At 41.0% G+C, this 20881-nt stretch overlaps 3 protein-coding genes and 1 long non-coding RNA gene across 13 annotated transcripts in view; 3 read left to right on the top strand and 1 right to left on the bottom strand.

The window, feature by feature from the left end:
- Positions 1–635: 635 nt before the first annotated feature.
- Positions 636–15068, bottom strand: zcchc4 (zinc finger, CCHC domain containing 4). Its single transcript, XM_083557514.1, has 13 exons — positions 14850–15068; positions 14326–14444; positions 13203–13285; positions 12408–12686; positions 8964–9044; positions 4400–4472; positions 4097–4247; positions 2893–2993; positions 2231–2352; positions 2026–2101; positions 1891–1942; positions 878–1004; positions 636–797 (listed from the first exon to the last, which is right to left on the bottom strand). The coding sequence occupies exons 1-13, from the start codon at positions 14920–14922 to the stop codon at positions 695–697; spliced, it is 1440 nt and encodes a 479-aa protein (XP_083413640.1). The 5' UTR covers positions 14923–15068; the 3' UTR covers positions 636–694.
- On the top strand, positions 4472–8964 carry LOC310734979 (E3 ubiquitin-protein ligase TRIM62). Its single transcript, XM_083557524.1, has 7 exons — positions 4472–4672; positions 5594–5739; positions 5836–5931; positions 6039–6272; positions 6362–6381; positions 6467–6600; positions 8241–8964. Exons 2-7 carry the CDS (start codon positions 5605–5607, stop codon positions 8849–8851), a joined length of 1230 nt encoding a protein of 409 aa, XP_083413650.1. The 5' UTR covers positions 4472–4672; positions 5594–5604; the 3' UTR covers positions 8852–8964.
- LOC310735032 lies at positions 10351–11417 on the top strand. Of its 2 annotated transcripts, none has more exons than XR_014536186.1 (2): positions 10351–10387; positions 10472–11417. It is a non-coding gene; the product is annotated as an uncharacterized lncRNA (long non-coding RNA). The 2 variants fall into 2 exon arrangements; XR_014536187.1 differs by having other exon boundaries at positions 10423–11417.
- A 3030-nt stretch (positions 15069–18098) lies between the features above and the next one.
- The window catches only part of ablim2 (actin binding LIM protein family, member 2), a 77754-nt gene continuing 74971 nt past the window's right edge, over positions 18099–20881 (top strand). For 3 of the 9 annotated variants that reach the window (XM_083557471.1, XM_083557481.1, XM_083557479.1), the window contains exon 1: positions 18099–18419. In XM_083557471.1, coding sequence (XP_083413597.1) covers positions 18410–18419 — 10 coding nt within the window. In that variant the 5' untranslated portion in view covers positions 18099–18409. The remainder of the gene's footprint in view (positions 18420–20881) is intronic. The other 6 variants (XM_083557478.1, XM_083557475.1, XM_083557472.1 and 3 more) reach the window with 5 other exon arrangements.

The raw sequence follows: 20881 nt of genomic DNA, 5'->3' as shown, positions 1-20881 counted from the left end.
CCAGCACTTTATAGTGGAGGAACCAGTGTTTGAGAGGATCACCCCAAGATGATGACTCGAGGTGGTGTTTTATGTAACTGGTAACATCTTCACCGTTACTGAACAATGTAGAGTAGGAGGACACTGCAATAACGGAATATCGTTCCTGTAACAGCAGGGGGATTAGGTAACCCCCAGAGCATCACAAAGCCTCCACCAGCTCGCCATCTTCCCACAGTGGCCAGACCACCTTCTGTTACTCTACTATCAGTACCCATTCATTGATGATTTGAAAATGCCTTTAAAGATGGATTTGAACTCCTCACCCTCGGATCCAAAGTCCAACGCCTTAACCGCTAAGCTACCACCTCCCCCATATTGTACAGATTTTCATTTGCAGGCTTTTTCAATAATAGGGTGAGTTGGGACCAAGGAATCCCACCAGATTACATCAGCAATGCTCGAACAGGTCTCGACATCATCTATCTACTACCAAAATCTATTCACTTTATGCCCGTTATTTGAAAATGTACAGATTTTTTTTTTGTTGGAGCCACAGAGCTTTTCCACCGATAGTTTAAGTCGGTGTTTGGACCTCTAAATCTAATAACCGAGAATCTGACCTGATTACACCAGAAACCTCATGACCCCGTGTGTAAAAGCGTATATTTTTATTCATCAAATACCCAGAATATATGTGTGAAAGAAATCCTGCTCATGTGACCTTCTTCTTCTTCCTTTGTGCATTTCTGCGTTTCCTTGTCTTAGCTGCGGTGATGTTGCCGTAGTGTCTGGATGCTGCTTTACCGCTCTGAACGCTGCCAAAGAAGAGACGCGATGTCAAAAACACCACACAAACACGTAGCGTTAAAACCAGAAGGATCGTGAGATCACGCACTTTTTCTTGCGCTTGAGAGGACAGGCCTTGTGTTTGTGCGCAGGATCTCCACAGTTGTAGCATCCTGTTTGTCCACAGCGATGATCCGGAAGCACACAGCGACCGCAGGAGGAACAGTGACGCCATGCTGAGAGAGGGAAGGAAAATACAACTTTACTGTAGATTTCTTCTCTTTTATAAATCTTCTCGCATTTCAGGTTTGTGAACATCTTAAACGAGCTTGGATGTGGTTTCTGACACACTTTTATGTATATATGAAAAAAAGGCTGAGATGATGCTCCATCATGGTATCCTCTTATACCAGCATCAGGATTTCTTACTGTTGATACACCCAAAACTATTGGGACACACACCCTTGTGTGGTTCTTCCACAAACTGATTCCACAAAGCTGCACAGGACGTCTTTGAAAGATGTAGCATGACATTTTCCCTTCACTTGAACTATCAGACTCAAACCTGATCCAGCTTCATGAAGATCTGCTTTACATGGGTTGGAGTGAAAGATCTGCTATAGAACTCTGACCCTATTGAACACCTTTGGGATGAATGTGAACTCTGGCTGCACCCCAGGCCTCCTTACCTTCTCAGCTCCATCACCACCTGACTTTACTAACACCCGTTGTGTCTGATTGAGCACAAATCTCCATAAAAATCTAGTGGAACATCTTCCCAAAAGAGTGGAGAATATTATAAGAATAAATGTGGAGCAAATGTGGAACAGGATGTCCAATAAGAAGCACATAGCCATGTTACGGTCAGGTGTCCACAATCTGTCCATATACCGCATCCAAAGACGTCCTATACAATTGTGTGCCTCCAAATTTGTGGTATTTTCCACAAATTGTTGGAAAAGTCTGGTGTTCCAATACTTTTGGCCATACAGTGTGTGTGTGTGTGTGTGTGTGTGTGTGTGTGTGTGTGTGTGTGTGTGTGTGGCTGAAGACGTTATAGGTGATTGAGAGATGGTGAGGTTTTGTTTTTTTGTTTTTTTTTAAAGGTTAAGTAACACTTACAGGGTTTCACACACTTCCCACATTCGGCACAATGCCTCCAGGGTCGTCCGTTCTGGGGGGGAAAAAAACAACGCTTTATTTATTGTCTATTTTATTCATTTAATGCAACAACCTTGATGAAACGCTGAGGTCTACCTTGGACGTGCAGGCGTTGCAGTCGGGACAATGGCGGTTCTCTGCTGAGACGTATCTCTCACAGATGCTGCAAAGTCTGCAGAAAGGGAAACGAGTAATCGAGCGCTGATTATGTGCATCCGGAGTTTATCTACAACAAGAAGATGGAAAGTGAAGTGTGTGTGTGTGTGTGTGTGTGTGTGTGTGTGTGTGTGTGTAGTTTTACTTGTAGCCTTCTTCCTCTGGTAGGACGATGTTTTTGGGACAGATGTTGGTGAACAGTCGGACTGGAGATTGCTTGCGGCCCGTCGAGCCGAGTTTGTACAGAGGATGGTTATCGTAATCCACCTGCAGAAACACGTTCATGGTGCATTAATACCACAAATTCTATCACTCAGAAAAGTTTGTGGACACCTAACAATATGATGTTTGGTATGTGCTTCTTTTTGAACATTCAGTGCTCAGCAGAACCTCCAGTCTTCTAGAAAGAGGCTCATTTTTTGTGGAGATTTGTGAGATTCAGGTCATTCACAAGGTTGTGTGAGTAAAGCCAGGTAGTGATGGAGCTGAGGAGGTCTGGGGGACAGTCAGAGTTCACTTTCATTCCTGCTCAGGGTTGAAGGTTGGAGCTCAAAAGATACAACCGTGTGCAGTAAAGTTGTGTGTCCCAATACTTTTGGCCACAAAGTGCATACTGGTGTTTGAGATCTCGAGTTTCTCATCAAATCCACGCTACACAAAACGTCTTTAATATCAGTAACACTAATATTCGACCTTTACAGTGCGCTCTATTAATATTGGCACCCCTGGAGAACAGAAATCAAATCATATCCCTGAGATTCGTTTACATTTTTACTTAATTTTTCAGTCTGGTACAAAATCCATTACCTGATAATCCAACATCGTGAAGGAAGGGAAGCAGTCGAGGATCCTCGGCTCAAAGAAGTAGGGGAATATCCAGACCATGGGCATCTCAGGCTCTCCGCTCGCTGCAGGATGAGGGATAGAACACAAGTGAGTGTGTAAATACTGACTTGTGTTGTTACGTAAACAAACACATGAATGGATGGATGGATGCTCTTCTACTCCATTTGAACCTGAGTGTGTGTATAAAATTGAGTGCAGAAGTTTGCACACCCTTCAGAACAATTTTTCTAATTAATCTTAATCCGCGATCATTTACACGTTTGGTGAAATCAGATCGTAAAAAAAATAAAATAAAAAACAGCAGCAGAACTCACGGCTGTGTTTCATAGTGAAAGTATTTCCACACACACAATGTGAAGGGAACTGAAGGGATTGGAACTAAACATCTGTGTAGTTTAAAGAGAAAACACTCATCACTGAGGCTAATCGGAAAAAGGGCTTCAATTTGCTAGGGAGCATAAAGATTGGACTCTGGAGCAATGGAAGAAGGTCATGTGGTCTGCTGAATCCTGACTGACCCTGTTCCAGAGTGATGAGCACATCAGAGTAAGAAGAGAGCAGATAAACTGATGCACCATTCATGCCTAGTGCCTGCTGTACGAGCCTGTGGGGGCAGTGCTGTGATTTGGGGATGCTGCAGTGGGTCAGGTCTCGGTTCAGCAACGTTATGTGCCCTAAGAATGAGGTCAGCTGACTTCCTGAATATACTGAATAAACAGGTTACTCCAGCAATGGATTTTTTTCTTCCCTGATGGCTCGAGCAGAATACAGCAGAACACCAGGGTTCATCGTGCTTAAGTTGTGAAACAGTGGTTCAGGGAGCATGAGATTAAATTCACACATGGATTGGCCACCACAGAGTCCAGACCTTAACCCCATTGACCTTTGGGATTGGAGACTTTGTGCAACATCTGACTCCCATCATCAATAAAAGATCTTGGTGAAAAATTACTGCAACTCTGGTTGGAATATTTTTGGTTAGGCGCTGTGTGTGTGTGTGTGTGTGTGTGTGTGTGTGTGTGTGTGTGTGTGTATATATATATATATATATATATATATATATATATATATATATATATATATATATATATAAATAAATAAAATGTTACTTATATCTGGTGAGGGTGTAAACATATGCCCCAAGCCATACTCTTTCTTTACACACCAGTTCCCTGTAGACTCCTCCATGTCTGTGATATCTTGGAGAACGTGTGGCCTAAAAGCTTCACCAGACCTCCGAATGGTGGATCTGCTACCATCACAACCTTATTACCAGCTTCCTCTGTCAGGAAGTGCTGAAAAACATCGGCCGCTTCCTGTAGACACAGGAAATGAGACCAAAACCAGTGTGATATCTTTGAAGATGTGTGTGTGTGTGTGTGTGTGTGTGTGTGTGTGTGTGTGTGTGTGTGTGTGTGTGTGTGTGTACATACAGATCTGTATAAAAACACACGCAGAGATCTTTTACCTTTCCGTCAAAGAAGTGATGATTAAACATGTTATAGTGGCAGAACTCGCTCTGGGAGTAAAACTGGGAATATCTAAAAGGGAGAAGAGAGCAAGAAGGTCGGACGTTATTCTTCTCACATCGTTGCGTTTGCATGCACCCACATGCGCGTGAACACGCAGGCTTTGGCTTGTTATAGGCTTATAAAAAAACTTTTACAGCTTTTTCTGCACATACCGGAGAAGAACACAGAGAGAGAAAGAGAGAGACAGAGCATGCAGAAGAACTTGTACTGTAAGTATTATAATACTTTTTTGTTTTGTTTACTATTTACTTCAGGCATCGTGCAAATATCTAACTTCAGATAAATGATCTGTACTAATAAACAGATTCTCAGCTGATTCTGTGAGTGATCGAGGTTGGAAGTGATCTTTTTTCCCTTCTGTCCTACAATGGAAACAGAAAAATACTCTGATGATGAACCCACAATAGCATTGTTTTTCCTGAAATTTGAGGCAGATGAAAAACAGCTGTATGCCGCTACACTTTTATTATGTTCTAGAATAAGAATACATCCAAAAGCATTTGCCAGATGCCCCTATCTAAAAGGAATTATAGTTCTCTAATTTATGCATCGGTTGAGGGTTAAGGGCCTTACTCAGGGGCCCAGGAGCAGCAGCTTGGTGGTGCTGGGATTTGAACTCATGACCTTCTGATCAGAAGTCCAGCATCTTATCCATGAGCTACCACTTCTCACTTCAATATCATTGACTCTAAAATAAAAAACATTCCAGAACGAATTTGTGCTTTAAAGAACAATGAAATTCTAGAAGAGCAGAACTTAGTTGAACTCTATGCTCGAATACTGCTTCCATTTTCAAGAATAAAGCTATCCACCCTTTGCGAAACAAAGCATTCTAGAATGAATCTTGAATAATTGTAAAACGAATGGTTAACGAATTTTTATTCTTCAGTTGAGTTAAAGTAATTAATGTTTCGTAAACAGTCAGAGTTTTTTTAATCTAAAATAAAGCTTTCCACAATGAATCTAATGATCAGGATGAAAATTTGGAACGGACCTGTACTAAATACCTGTAGCTCAGTGTTCAGACATGTTTCAACATATTGCAGCTTAGATTCCAGAAGGTAACAACCTGATTAGGTAGCTGGGGAGAATCTGGCATGACATGAAGACTTATTCTGTCTGTGTAACAGAGTTCTCAAAAATGGACAAGCAACAAGGAACTCCACAGGCACCGGTAGGCGATTTGTCACCCTGCCTGACATCTGTCATGCAACCATACCCTTGTTCTCCAACGACAAGCCGCAAACCACGTGCTGACTCTCAAATATTCTCCCAGGTGCGATTACATCCTGTTAGAATTTTACAAATATTATTTATTTTCCAAAATGTAATGTATATTTAAAGGTGGGTTTTTTTTGGGTGTGAACTTCAGAAACAGCTGTCCTGCTGGATGGAGGAGCTGGAGAAGGAGAGCAGTCGGACTGAAGCTCATATGGCGTCTCTGAAAAAGCGCCAAGCCAACCTGAGTGTAAGCGACAAGAAAATCATTTAAAATCTTCAAAATAAATATCTATCCACCGTTCTTACTAACACTCCCACGCTCTCTCTTCTCCATCCCTGTCCTCGTGGGTAAAGACGACCGCGGAGATGATGGAGCAGCAAGTACGCGAGCGATTCGAGGCCATGCGTGTCGCTCTGGAGAAGGAACAAAAGGCCGTTCTGGACTCGCTAGAACAAGAGCACAGGGAGAACAGCAGCAAGCTGACACGTCTCCTGCACGACTGGAACCAGCACCTGAAACTGGTGCGCAAACACATCAGCACCGTCAGGACGCTGCAGGAGCGAGGATCTGAGGGTCAGCTGAAGCAGGTACTCACCACATAGCAATGCAGATCCTCAATCATTTACTCATGCTGTGATTGTAACAGCTCATTTTTTACATTCTGTCCTGGCTTTAGGGTTCTCCAGACGATTTCAGGTAATCCAATTTCCCTATCGTCTGCAGCTACAGGTCACAATGAAATACAATGATTTATTAGTGTTTCTTTTGGTTCGATGATTAGCTGCCGTAAGAAGCAGGACGCAGCCGAACTGAACATCAGGCTGAACGACGAAAAGTTCCAGAAGCTCATGAAGATTTTGGGAAAGATCTCAAAAGATTTGCAAGTCCAGCTCCGTAAAAAAAGCTTGCTGCTCGGTAAAAAAAAAAAAATTATAAAATCCGTATTTTTTTTTTAACTGAATTGCTTGCCGGATCTCATATGACCAATTGAAGATGAGAAATGTACAAGCACTAGTACAAAAAAAATGCATCTAATTATACACCACTGAATTCTGATTGGTTAAGAAGGTGCTGATTAATTTCTCATAAGAGCACCTACTGAGGCTTTGGTTCCAATTCCAGGTTAATATGATCGTGTCTGTTCTAATGCTGTAGAGTAAGTAAGGTAGTTTGTAGGTATAAAGTTGTAGGGTAGTTGTAAGTTGGATAGTTTCTTAAGCTATCGTTGATTATAAATATGGTAGTTTGTAAGTTATAGTTAGTTATAAGTTGGATTGTTTTAAAGTTAAAGTTGTAGGCTAAAGAAGGGTAGTTTGTAAGTTAATTTAAATTTTATGTGGGATAGTTTGTAAGTTAAAGCTGTAGGGTAAATAGGAAAGTTGTAAGTTAAATGGTTTGTAAGTTGAAGCTGTAGGGTAAGTAGGAAAGTTGTAAGTAGGATGGTTTGTAAGTTGCAGCTGTAGGGTAAGTAGGAAAGTTGTAAGAAGGATGGTTTGTAAGTTCAAGCTGTAGGGTAAGTAAGGGAGTTGTAAGTAGGATGGTTTGTAAGTTCAAGCTGTAGGGTAAGTAGGAAAGTTGTAAGTAGGACGGTTTGTAAGTTCAAGCTGTAGGGTAAGTAGGAAAGTTGTAAGTAGGACGGTTTGTAAGTTGAAGTTGTAGGCTAAGTAGGGGTGTTGTAAGTAGGATAGTTTGTACGTTGAAGCTGTAGGGTAAGAAGGGGAGTTGTAAGTAGGATGGTTTGTAAGTTGAAGCTGTAGGGTAAGTGGGAAAGTTGTAAGTAGGATGGTTTGTAAGTTGAAGCTGTAGGGTAAGTGGAAAGGTTGTAAGTAGGATGGTTTGTAAGTTGAAGCTGTAGGGTAAGTAGGCTCCCCCAATAAGTAGGATAGTTTGTAAGTTGAAGCTGTAGGCTAAGTAGGGGAGTTGTAAGTAGGATAGTTTGTAAGTTGAAGCTGTAGGCTAAGTAGGGGAGTTGTAAGTAGGATGGTTTGTAAGTTGAAGCTGTAGGCTAAGTAGGGGAGTTGTAAGTAGGATGGTTTGTAAGTTGAAGCTGTAGGCTAAGTAGGGGAGTTGTAAGTAGGATGGTTTGTAAGTTGAAGCTGTAGGGTAAGTAGGGGAGTTGTAAGTAGGATGGTTTGTAAGTTGAAGCTGTAGGGTAAGTAGGGGAGTTGTAAGTAGGATGGTTTGTAAGTTGAAGCTGTAGGGTAAGTAGGGGAGTTGTAATTAGGATAGTTTGTAAGTTGAAGCTGTAGGTTAAGTAGAGAGTTTGTAAGTAGGATATTTTGTAAGTTTAAGCTGTAGGGTAAGTAGGGAAGTTAAAGCAACAGGGTAAAGGGTAAGTTACTTTGTAAATTAAAATTATTTTTTAGAATCATAAGCAGGTAAGTTGGCAAGAAAGCGGTTGGTCGGGTAGGTAGGTAGGTGGACAATGCTACCGTTTCCATAGTACCAAAGCTAGGGGAATCGTTTGTTTTAAAAGGAGTCTCCGGTGTCATCGCTTTGCGACAGCCAGAGGCAAAGCTGTAACTGTATATATATAATTCTATTTTCCTGACCAGACTCCACTGAGGTGATGATTGACAGGACAGCCAGCCACAAACACATCAGAGTAACTTCGAATGGGCGTGGCTTTTATATCTGGCCAGCTGATGACAGCTCAAGTCCAAACCACCCTCTGCAGTTTGATCAGACCTGTTGTGCCCTGGGGTCGCCCGCTATAAGCTCGGGTCAGAGTTACTGGGAAGTAAACGTTCACTGCTGCCCTTCCTGGGCTGTGGGCGTAGCTTACGGCAGCCTGTCCAGGAAAGGGCAGGACAAAAGAACAAAACTGGGCCGGAACCGACTCTCGTGGTGTTTGGAATTTCGAGACGAGCGTCTTTCGGCATGGCACAACGACCGCCACTTGGTGCTCCCCGCTAAGACGGCACCGGACAAAGTCGGTGTGTTCGTGAACTACCACAAGGGTCGTATCGCGTTTTATGACGCGGACACTATGAAGATGCTGCTGGATTTCTCGACAAGCTGCACGACCGTGTTTGAGAGGGCGCACCATCAGTTCACTGAGCCCATGTTTCCTGCGTTTCGATTTTTCAAAGCCAGAGAGCGACACGCCGTTCCAGATCATATGGAGATCTGTGAGCTTGGTATTGAACGCATTGTCCTGCAGTAATACACATTCACATCCTGCAGAATTTTGTCTCTTTTTTTTCCTGCTAGAACTTTCTTTTCCAAATTTCTACATTGACAACTTTACTAGATATGCTACAGTTTTCAGTTCTTACCTGAAATCAATATCCAGTAATAAACTCTTCATGGTGTTCGTCTTGTCCTCGGTGCTCCGGATCTTAATCAGCTCATGTAATCTGCAATTGAGTGATAAAATAATAATAACAATAAAAAAATTGCAGAATGGATATTAAAAGCTTCAGGTAATAAAGGAGTGGTGAAAGAGGTGAACAAACTCTGTAACCAGACATCGACACTTTTTGGAATGACAGGCAATAAACAGAAGGGAAGTGACATGACAGCGAGAACAAGAGATCGACACTGGCCCTGTTGTTTGGGGGGTGGGACATTCGCTTCTCGTGTGTCAATCACTCGCCAATCATTTGGTGTGTAAGAGATGATGTATGTTGAAGTGTGTAGACAGCGCTTTACTTAGTTTGTAAGTTCATTTGTTTAGCGGTTACATTGTAAGTTAGTTTCTATATTTCCAAGTAGGTTAGTATTAAGCAAATGTATTTTCCAAGTTATATTGTATCTTATTGTGCAAGTTAAAGTTAGTGTGTATAATCATTATAAATTCGATTTTAAGTAGCTTAGCTTGTAGGCAAGTTAGTTTGTAAGATAATTTGTAAGCAAGCTTGATTGTTCATTAACTTTTAAGTAAATTACATTTTAAGCAAGTTAGTTGAGAATAAGGTTAGGTTAAGTAGAATAGTTTGTCAGTTGCAGGGTAAGTGGGGTAGTTGTAAACAGTGTAATTTGTAAGTTTAAGGCTACAGGTTAAGTGGGGTAGTTGTACGTAGGGTAGTTTGTAAAGTTGAAGCTAGTTGGTAAATAAGATAGTTTGTAAGTTTAAGTTGTAGGCTAAGTTCTATAGTTGTAAGTGGGGTTGTTTGTAAAATAAGGTTGTATTGTAAGGAGGGTAGTTTGTAAGTTCAAGCTGTAGGGCAAGTAGGGTAGTTTGTTAGTTAAAGGTTGTAGTTTAAGGAGGTTGGTAAGTTAAAGTAGTAGGATAGGTGTAAGTGGTGTAATTTAAAAGAAACAAATGTAGAGATGGGAGGGTAGTTGTAAGTATGGTAGTTTGTAATATGAAGAAAGTTGTAAGTAGAGTTGTTTGTAAGTTAGTTACAGAGTAAATAGGGATGTTGTAAGTAGGGTAGTTTTTAAGTTCAAGTTGTAGTTGGTAAGTTAAAGTAGTAGAATACGTGTAAGTAGGGTAATTTTAAAGTTAAAAAATTGTAGAGTTGGGAGGGTAGTTGCAAGTACGGTAGTTTGTAATATGAAAAAGTTGTAAGTAGAGATGTTTGTAAGTTAGTTATAGAGTAAATATGGAAGTTGAAACTAGGGTAGTTTTTAAGTTCAAGGTTGTAAGGGAAGTAGGGATGTTTGTAAGTTGAAGCTTTTCTGTCAGTAGGTTAGTTGTAATATGGTAGTTTTTTCCTAGTAAGTAGTGTATTTTTGAAAGTAGGGTAGTTTGAAAGTTAAAGCTCTAGAGTTAGTAGGGTAGTTTGTAAGGTAAAAAAGTAGAGTAAGTAAGGTATTTGCAAGTAGGGTGGTTCAAAAGTTAAATCTGTAGAGTAAGTAGGGTATTTGTAAGTAGGGTAGTTTGTAAGTTAAAGCTGTAGAGTAAGTAGGGTAGTTCGTAAGTTAAATCTGGAGAGTAAGTAGGGTATGTGTAAGTAGGGTAGCTTGTAAGTTAAAGCTGTAGAGTAAATAGGGTAGTTTGTAAGTTAAATCTGTAGAGTAGGTAGGGTATTTGTAAGTAGGGTAGTTTGTAAATTAAAGCTGTAGAGTACATAGCGTAGTTCGTAAGTTAAAGCTGAAGCCTCTGTAGGGTATTTGTAAGTAGGGTAGTTTGTAAGTTAAAGCTGTAGAATAAGTAGCGTAGTTTGTAAGTTAAAGCTGAAGCGGTTGTAGGGTATTTGTAAGTAGGGTAGTTCATAAGTTAAAGTTAGTTGTAAGTAGGGTAATTTGTAAGTTGAAGTTGTAGGCCAAGTAAGAAAGTTATAAGCAGGGTAGTTTGTAAGCTAAAGGTAGTAGACCAAAGTTAAATCTATAGGGTACGCTTTTAAACAAGTTACATTTAAGTTAGTTAGTTTCCAAGTAAAAGTTAGTTTGCAAGTTCATACGTAGGTTAGTTTGTAAGAAAGCTGCAAGTTAGTTTAGACTGATTGTTTAGATTTCATTTAGATTTAAGTTAGTTTAGATTGTAAGAAAATTGTGTAAGCTATTAGTGAGTTAGCTAGTTAGCTAGCTAGATAGCGATAGACAGACAAAGAGAGATTTTAGGAGTATAATTCTGTTTCTAATTCATGGTAATTATAGTGTGATGAAAACATTATTTTGCTGCTTAAATAAACAGGAAGAATCGACTGAATTAGAAAGTGTAAACGACCACAGTGAAACAAATGAGTCTTACCATGAGAGACTAAAAGCCTATAAAGCTGTACATGTGTAATGCTGTATGTTTACATTATTTGTGAGCTGTAATAAATGTCAAAACAACTGAATTTAACAGTCTTTTTTGTAGCTTGTTAGATATTAGATCTTCTCTATTGTTCATTCATTCTACCATCTCAAATACAGATTTACAAATATCAAGGCTTTTACAGTATATCAGATATGAAGAACTACAATGAAAATAAAAACTGAATAGTTTTAATGATTTTAAAATGTTTTCATTTTGATAATTATGCTAAAAACAAAACCAAGTACTTGTACATCGTAACTAAATGAAATAATACTGAAATTAAACAATTTTATTGCAAAAAGATGTTTTAAACCTATAAAGACTCTGCTGCGGTCACACCAGATGTGTGCATGCGAAGGTTTCGGAGAACAGCTGCCAAGTTCTGATCGAAAGGTTAGGAGTTTAAATCCTTCTAACACCAAGCTGCCACTGCTGGGCCCTTCTGCAAGGCCCTTACAGCTAAACTGCTTAGTAAAAGAATAGACAGCTTTTTTTATGTTTGTATATATGATTGTATAATATTTTAAATCGAATATATATATATATATATATATATATATATATATATATATATATATATATATATATATATATATATATACACGTTGTATAGAATGGGATGCTGGGACACCTCTATAATCAATGCTTTTAATTATCTTGTATTTTCTGAAGAGGTCACACATTTCCTCCTCACATGATCCGAATTTGCAGCTCAGAGGATGCAAATATGAACGTTGGGATGCGGGGGACGTGAACCTCGGTCGTCCCGAGTGTGAGGTTTCCGGTCTCAGCTGTTTAAACACGTTAAATAGGAGGGAATGGAGCGAAAAGTGTTTAGTGTTGCATATACTGTAACTTGAAAGCTCTAGGGGGGAGTAGCATTTAATGTTTGGTGTGTTAGAATAATAATAATCATAATAATAGTTAGACTTGGAGAATTCCCGCAGTGTAAGCATATGGGATTTGTCTTCGGCAATTTTTTTTCTCAAATCTCCTTGTTGAAAATGAAGCTCTTAGAAGCTGCACTCACCGTGGCGTCCCGACACAGAGAACCTTGTTGAATCGTAATCCAGAAAGGGCGTCTAGGAGGAAATGGCAGCTGCGGTCGGCGAACAGGTACTGCGCGTTGCTCTTCTTATTCTCCAAAGCCCGCAGAAGTAAACTGGGCCTCCTCAAGCGGGCCACCGTAATGTCATCAGAAAGCGTTTGGTGTGAGGCATGAGCGCTCTGTTCAGCAGGAAGGAGCAGCTGCTGACAGTCCACACAAAAGCTCCTCTGATCCAGCGGCAGGGCGACGAACTCTCTGAACCTGAGGCGTGAGTGGGAGAAAACACTTTACATCCTGCTCAAGGACCGGTGTCTGGTTCACACCTGATAAGAGTTACTCTGGAAGCTGTCAGTAAAACACTACTCTGAATACATGAAACCCAGGGTGAGGTGTGAGGTGATGTTAGAGCAGGATAGTGAAGAACGGCCTCACACCTAGCCGTGGATTATCACCTTATACCAAGGTCACTTTCCAGCATGGAGAAGTTAAAGATGTTACTGATGTTTGCAGAGCGAAAACAACTGAATGGATCAAAACAACGCTCTATTTTCCATTCAAATTTTATATACGGCCCGATAGATCGTTAGTGTGTCTGTACCCAGTCATTATTCATAATAAATGTTGGATTTAACTCCTGGTGCCATTTTTAATTTTTTTTTTTTACCTCAATCAGAATGATTTCGAAAGACCTATCACAAGTGTATTGTTTCTAGCTCCGCCCACATCCCGCAGTTCAGAAATAATGCTTAGTTACGGCACAAAGCGGATCCCATTTACCTCGTGCAGTATTTTGAATGAGTGAACGGGGGCTTCTTCAGCCGCTTCTGCTCCTCCCTCACACGCAGTCGCTCCTCCGATACCTGAAATGTTCCAGCATAAAAAAAAAAAATTTGTTTAAAAAACCCACATCATCAGATAACGGAACAATATTCATGCAAATGTTTTATTTTAAAATCTAAAAAAATCTATGAAATACGTCAGAATAATCTACAACTCTACAACTACACTCATCTAACAGGTAAAAAATACTCTTCTGAGAGGATGCTCTACTGGATTTTGGAGTGTGAGTGTGGAGATTTGTGAAAGTCAGGTACTGATGCATGTGATGCGAGGAGGTCTGGGGTGCAATCAGCGTTCACATTCATCCCAAAGGTGTTCAGTAAGGTTGAGCTCAGAGCTTTAAAGCAGGAGATCTTACACTTCAACCCATGAAAATCATATCTTCATGGAGCTGGCTTTGTGCACAGGAGCAGTGCCATGCTGGAACAGGTTCAGGTCTCCTAGTTCAATTGAAGGGAAAAGTTCTATGCTATTGCCTCCAAAGACTTGAGATTGTGTGCCTCCAACTTTGTGGCTAGAGAAGTCGAGTGTCCCAATATGTTAGACCATATAGTGTGTGTGTGTGTGTGTGTGTGTGTGTGTGTGTGTGTGTGTGTGTGTGTGTGTGTGTGTGTGTGTGTGTGTGTGTGTGTGTGTCACAGTCAGTGCACGTGAATTTAGTGCCTTAGCCATCTATGGGTATCAGTGAAGTATTTGGTGTTTGGATGCTTTAGTAAAGTTTCACACAAATACTGTAAAAACCTACATTTCACATTCTGAATAATTCATAATGTTAACAATTACACCATTACCCACCCCAGTCTTTTAAAAATAGATTACAAATAATGCACTTTTAAAATCACTGTACTACAAACTGGCCCACGTTTTGACAATAATGCAGGAAAAAGCACATTTTAACATTGTAAAAAATTCTGCCGGTTTTCATCCGATTCCTGACGCTGATATGCATCGGTAAGTTCCATAATAATAATTTAGATTGTACTTCATGGTCTGAACTGAAGATTGAATTTAACTAAGAAGTCTGGATGAAAAATAAAGTTGTTAACTTCATGTCATGTACTTTTTCATTCTCCCACTGAAAGAAGCTGCAGTCTTTTCTGTCTCGACACGCAGAGCAGGCGTAAAACCGCTTTTCACTCTTCTCCCCTCGGCACATGACCTGAAACAACACCATCGGACCTGCAACACACCAAACACACACAATTTAAATCTTTTGGAAAGTTGTTTAAGGCAGTGGTGGTTCAGCGGTTGAGGTTCTGGGTAACTGGTCAGAAGGTCAGAGGTTTAAGATGTTACTGTTGGGTTTCTGAGCAAGACAGTTAACCCTCTCGGCACTAGGGGCGCTGTGACATGGCTGACTGTGCTCTGCCCCAGCTTCTTCAAATATTATGGATCTATTATACTCGATATTATTATTAAATGCTCTGTATATTATGGAACCAATTAAGTATCGTGTATTACCACATCTTTAATGATTAGTCATTAGTTAAACTACTAAGTGCTAAAAAAAAATATATTCTAGTAAACATGTTCGCAGTAAGTTCATTACTAAACACACACACACTCACTCACTCACTCACTCACCGTGTGCACAGTGCGGTGCATTCATCTCCTCTTCACCTGGAATAATCACTTCCACCTCTCCGACCTGCTCCATCTCTCACACTCCACACACTGATTACTACTATTTGTTGTTGTTGTTGTTGTTTAACTAAGCAGTACTCAGCCACTTCCACCCCGCACTCACGCCTTCCACAGAGGCGCCATGTTTATTTTGCTGTCGCTGAAATATGACGTCACTGAGAATCTGCTCCCTGGAGGTGTAAATAACGACCCAATAAACAGTAACAAAGCTAACAGCCTACATGAATAAAATTAATAAATATAACAAACATTAATATACAGTTTATAGAATATATATGTATACAATTTATTCTATGCTTATTATATTCTACAATATTTATTATTACACGATAATCCTGCTTTATATATATATATATATATATATATATATATTACACTGGTGTCACAGATATATATATATATATATATATATATATTACTATGATTATTACTATATATACTATAAAAATGATAATTATTACTATTGTTATTATTTCTATTAATTGAATTACATATACAGATATATGCAAATGTGCAGTTCGATAAGATGGATAATTATGAAAAAAGAATATATACGCCATTTTCCTCCTCTGCACATGTCCAAACCATCTCAATCACACCTCCCTCACCTTGTCTCCAAAATGTCCTACATGCGCTTCCCTCTAATAAACTCATTTCTAATCCTGTCCATCGTCGTCACTCCCAACGAACACCTCAACATCTTCAGCTCTGCTACCTCCAGCTCCACCTCCTGTCTTTTACTCAATGCCACTGTCTCTAATCCATACAACATCTCAGGTCTCACCACAGTCCTATAAACTTTCCCTTTCACTCTCACAGATACTCTTCTATCACAAATCACTCCTGCTATCACTCTTCTCCACCCACTCCACCCTGCCTGCACTCTTTTCTTCACTTCTCTAACACACTCTCCATTACTCTGCACTGTTGACCCCAGGTACCTGAACTCCTCCACCTTCTCCACCTCTTCTCCTGCAACCGCACCACTCCACTGCCCTCCCTCTCATTCACACACATGTACTCTGTCTTACTCCTACTGACTTTCATTCCTCTTCTCTCCAGCGCATATCTCCACCTCTCCAGGCTCTTCTACACCTGTTTACTACTCTCACCACAAATAACAATATCATCCACAAACATCATAGTACATGGAGACTCCTGTCTGACCTCGTCCGTCAACCTGTCCATCAACATTGCAAAAAGGAAAGGGCTCAGAGCCGATCCTTGATGCAATCCAACCTCCACAACCTTCCTTATACAATACCATAACTCCTTTCTCCACCCTGTCGTACGCTTTCCCTAAATCCACAAACAAACAATGCAACTCATTCTGACCTTCTCTATACTTCTCCATCAACATTCTCAAAGCAAATAATGCGTCTGTGGTGCTCTTCCTCTGCATTAAACCATACTGCTGCTCACAGATGGTCAACTCTTCACATCTCCCTTATTCTTAAAGATCAGTACCAGCACACTCCTTCTCCATTCTTTAGGCATCTTCTCACCTTCCAGAATCTTGTTAAACAATCTGGTTAAAAACTCCACTGCATTTCTCCTTAACATCTCCACGCTTCTACCGGTATGTCATCTGGTCCAACCGGCTTTCCACTCTTCATCCTCATAATCTCTGCTCTTACTTTCTCCTTACTAATCCTATCCCCTTCCTGCTTCACCAACTCCACATCATCCAACCTTCTCTCTCTCTCTCTCTCTCTCTCTCTCTCTCTCTCTCTCTCTCTCTCTCTCTCTCTCTCTCTCATTTTTCTCATTCATCAGCTGCTCAAAATACTCCCTCCATCTTCTCAACACACTCTCCTCACTAGTCAACACATTTCCATCTCCATCCTTTATTGCTCTAACTTGCAGCACATCCTTCCCAGCTCGGTTCCTCTGCCTGGCCAATCGCTACAAATCCTTTTCTCCTCCTTTAGAGTTTAACTTCTCCTACAGCTCCTCATATGCCTTTTCCTTGGCTTTCACCACATCCCTCTTTACCTGCTGCCGCATCTCCTTGTTCTCCTGCCTACTTTTCTCATCACTCTGTCAATCCCAATTCTGTTTCTCCAACCTCTTACTCCTTCTGCTCTCCTGCACTTCCTCATTCCACCACCACGTCTCCTTGTCTTCCTTTCTATTTAATCTATATAATATAAGTACTTTTCTACCTGCCTCCCTCATCACTTCTGCAGTAGTTCCCCAATCATCTAGCACCTCTCGACCACCACTGAGCTCCAGTCTGACCTCTTCCCTGAACCGCACACTACACTTTTCCTCCTTCAGTTTCCACCATCTTATTCTTCTTTCAGTCCTCACTCTCCATCTTAAAATAAGTGATCACCACTGCCATTTCCATCCTTAAATTAAGTATGTGATGATGAATAATGTGATGATGATGATGATGATGATGATAATGAAGATGATGATGCTGTTGATGAAGTATGTGATGAATAATGTGATGATGATGACGATGATGATGATGATGATGATGATGAAGATGAAGTATGTGATGATGATGATGATGATGATGATGATGATGATGAGGATGATGATGATGATGATGATGACGACGATTATTATTATTATTATTATAATGCTGTTGATGAATAATGTGATGATGAATAATGTGATGATGATGATGATGATGATGATGATGATGAATGTGATAATGAAGAATGTAATGATGATAAGGATGATGATGAAGATGATGATGACGTGTACATTAAGTGAATTGTACTGTACCTTCCTGCACTCTGTATTTGCCTCAGCTTTTCCCTTCACTCCTGCTGTTTCACACTTTCAACTCACGAGGGCGACAAAATATAAACTACTGCTGAGCCTTTTAGTACATTACAATACATTTCAGTACATTACAATAAATTTCAGTACATTACAATACATTTCAGTACTTTTCAATACATTTTAGTATGTTTTAATGGATTTCAGTACTTTTTAGTTGATTTCAGTAAATTTTAATAGATTTCAGTGGGTTTTAGTGTATTTCAGTAAATTTCATTGTATTAAAGCAGGTTTTAATAAATGTCAGTATATTTTAGTGGATTGCTGAATCCTTGATTCTCCTCTCTGAGTGTTTCCTCATCTGAAGTTAAAGTTCCTCATCAGGAACCGTTTTCACATCTGGGCACTCGCATGTATTCCTGCTGTACTCAGTTTCCCATGAAGCTTTGCGCGCATAGGAGTTGTTAGTGCTGCTGATGCAGAGGCGCAGCGCGGCGCTGTCACACGCCCATGCGGAGCAAAACACACACACACACACACACACACACCTCAAACATTCACTGCGCTCCTCTGGTGGAGCGCGGCTTGGATTGCTTTGATCTGCGGGCATCTTTGGACTGAGCTTGCGTGTGTTTGCGTGTGTATGTGTATGCGCGCGCGCGCGTGTGTGTGTGTGTGTGTGTGTGTGTGTGTGTGATGCTCTCTGAGATGATCGGCTCGGCTGCGGCAGTGTAACAGGAGGTGAAGACGGATCCTCCACCACCATGAGCACCGGTGAGAGCTCCAGATCTGAATCTTATTATTAATAAGGATTTATTATATCTTTTCAGTGTGTGTGTGTGTGTGTGTGTGTGTGTGTGTGTGTGTGTGTGTGTGTGTGTGTGTGTGTGAGCGTAAGCGTCTCCTGCCTTAAAGGCCAGTTACGCAGATTCGCCTAGAAAAGCTCAGCTGTTCCGCTTGTTTTCCCTATTGAGAAGTGTGTGTGTGTGTGTGTGTGTGTGTGTGTGTGTGTGTGTGTGTGTGTGTATGCGTGTGTGTGTATGCGTGTGTGTGTGTGTGTGTGTGTGTGTGTGTGTGTGTGTGTGTGTGTGTGTGTGTGTATGCGTGTGTGTGTGTGTGTGTGTGTGTGTGTGGTGCAGGTTGTTGCACAATACATCATCAATGTATTATTTATGGAACACTATTGGAGTACAGCAGAACGATATAATCATAATAATATCAATAGCACGATAAAACAATAACGATACAAATATATTGTACAATATATATAAATAATGTATATCCACTGCCACCTTGACCTCTGAACAGGATGAAGCTCATCATACTGACAATATTAGAAAGTTACATGATGAGGTGTTAAAATAACAGTAACCAAATAACTAATTAAACAATAAAGAAATTAAATAATTGAATAATGATTGCAGTGAGCAGCTCCAGAATCCCCCAGCTCCAAAATCCTCACAGCTCCAGAAGCCTCCCAGCTCCAAAATTCTCCCAGCTCCAAAAGCCCCCCAGCTCCAGAATCCTTCCAGCTCCAGAAGCCTCCCCGCTCCAAAAGCCCCCCAGCTCCAAAATCCTTCCAGCTCCAAAATCCTTCCAGCTCCAAAATCCTCACAGCTTTAAAATCCTCACAGCTCCAAAATCCTTCCAGCTCCAAAATCCTCACAGCTCCAAAATCCTCACAGCTCCAAAATCCCCCCAGCTCCAAAATCCTCCCAGCTCCAAAATCCTTCCAGCTCCAAAATCCTTCCAGCTCCAAAATCCTCACAGCTTTAAAATCCTCACAGCTCCAAAATCCTTCCAGCTCCAAAATCCTCACAGCTCCAAAATCCTCACAGCTCCAAAATCCCCCCAGCTCCAAAATCCTCCCAGCTCCAAAATCCTCCCAGCTCCAAAATCCTTCCAGCTCCAAAATCCTTCCAGCTCCAAAATCCTTCCAGCTCCAAAATCCTTCCAGCTCCAAAATCCTCACAGCTTTAAAATCCTCACAGCTCCAAAATCCTCACAGCTCCAAAATCCTTCCAGCTCCAAAATCCTCACAGCTCCAAAATCCTCACAGCTCCAAAATCCTTCCAGCTCCAAAATCCTCACAGCTTTAAAATCCTCACAGCTTTAAAATCCTCACAGCTCCAAAATCCTCACAGCTCCAAAATCCTCCCAGGTCCAAAATCCTCCCAGGTCCAAAATCCTTCCAGCTCCAAAATCCTTCCAGCTCCAAAATCCTTCCAGCTCCAAAATCCTCCCAGCTCCAAATTCCTTCCAGCTCCAAAATCCTTCCAGCTCCAAAATCCTTCCAGCTTCAAATTCCTCACAGCTCCAGAATCCTCCCAGGTCCACAGTTACTGGTTAGATCCTGAGATCGGTTTACTGTCAGTATGGAATTTCGCATGGTCCTTGTGTGTTTTTTATTTCCGTTTCTTTTACTTCTGTATTCAACCTCAGACATAAAGAGCCGTCTGCCTTCTTCTGCATACATCAGCACAAAGCTACATTGTTTGTTCAAAACTATTGAGACACCTGCCTTTTTCTGTGTTTCCTCACCAAACTGTTCCCACAACATTGAAGGCACACAATTGTAACAGGGTGACTTTGGATCCTTCATTTGAACAGGAGATCCAAACCTGTTCCACCATGACATTTGTGCACAAAGCCACCTCCATGAAGATATTCTTAATATGGGTTGGAGTGGAAGATCTCCTACTATAGAGCTTCAACCCTATTGAGATGAATGCTGACTGCAACCCAGGCCTCCTCACCTCACATACATCAGTACCTGACATCAGTACCTGACATCAGTACCAACACTGAATAAATCTCCACAAAATCTAGAGGAACATCTTGCCAGAAGAGTGGAGGTTATTATAACAGCAAATGTAGGGTGGTGGTAGCTCAGTGATTAGGGCAGTGGGCTTTGAATCGGAAGGGCACGAGTTTAAATCCCAGCACCACCAAGCTGCCACTTCTGGGCCCTTGAGCAAGGCCCTTAACCATCAACTGCTCAGTTGTAAGTCGCTCTGGAGAAGGGGGTCTGACCCCCCCCCTCCCCCCTCTGAAGTATCGATCTCAAGGTCAATTGGATTAATGAATTTCTATGTAGGGATCATGGATGGATTCGGGTGGATTAGGGAATCCCGGTTGGGTGGGTTAACTCGGGGTAGAAGGTCTTTGGAAATGGAAGCTCAGTTTTGCATTGATTTATTGATCAGTGAGACGTGGACTCTAATTCTATCTGCGAG

This window comes from Silurus aristotelis (assembly GCF_946808225.1).
Source record: "Silurus aristotelis genome assembly, chromosome: 12".
Lineage (NCBI taxonomy): Eukaryota > Metazoa > Chordata > Actinopteri > Siluriformes > Siluridae > Silurus > Silurus aristotelis.
This window is presented reverse-complemented; position numbering and strand designations above follow the sequence as displayed.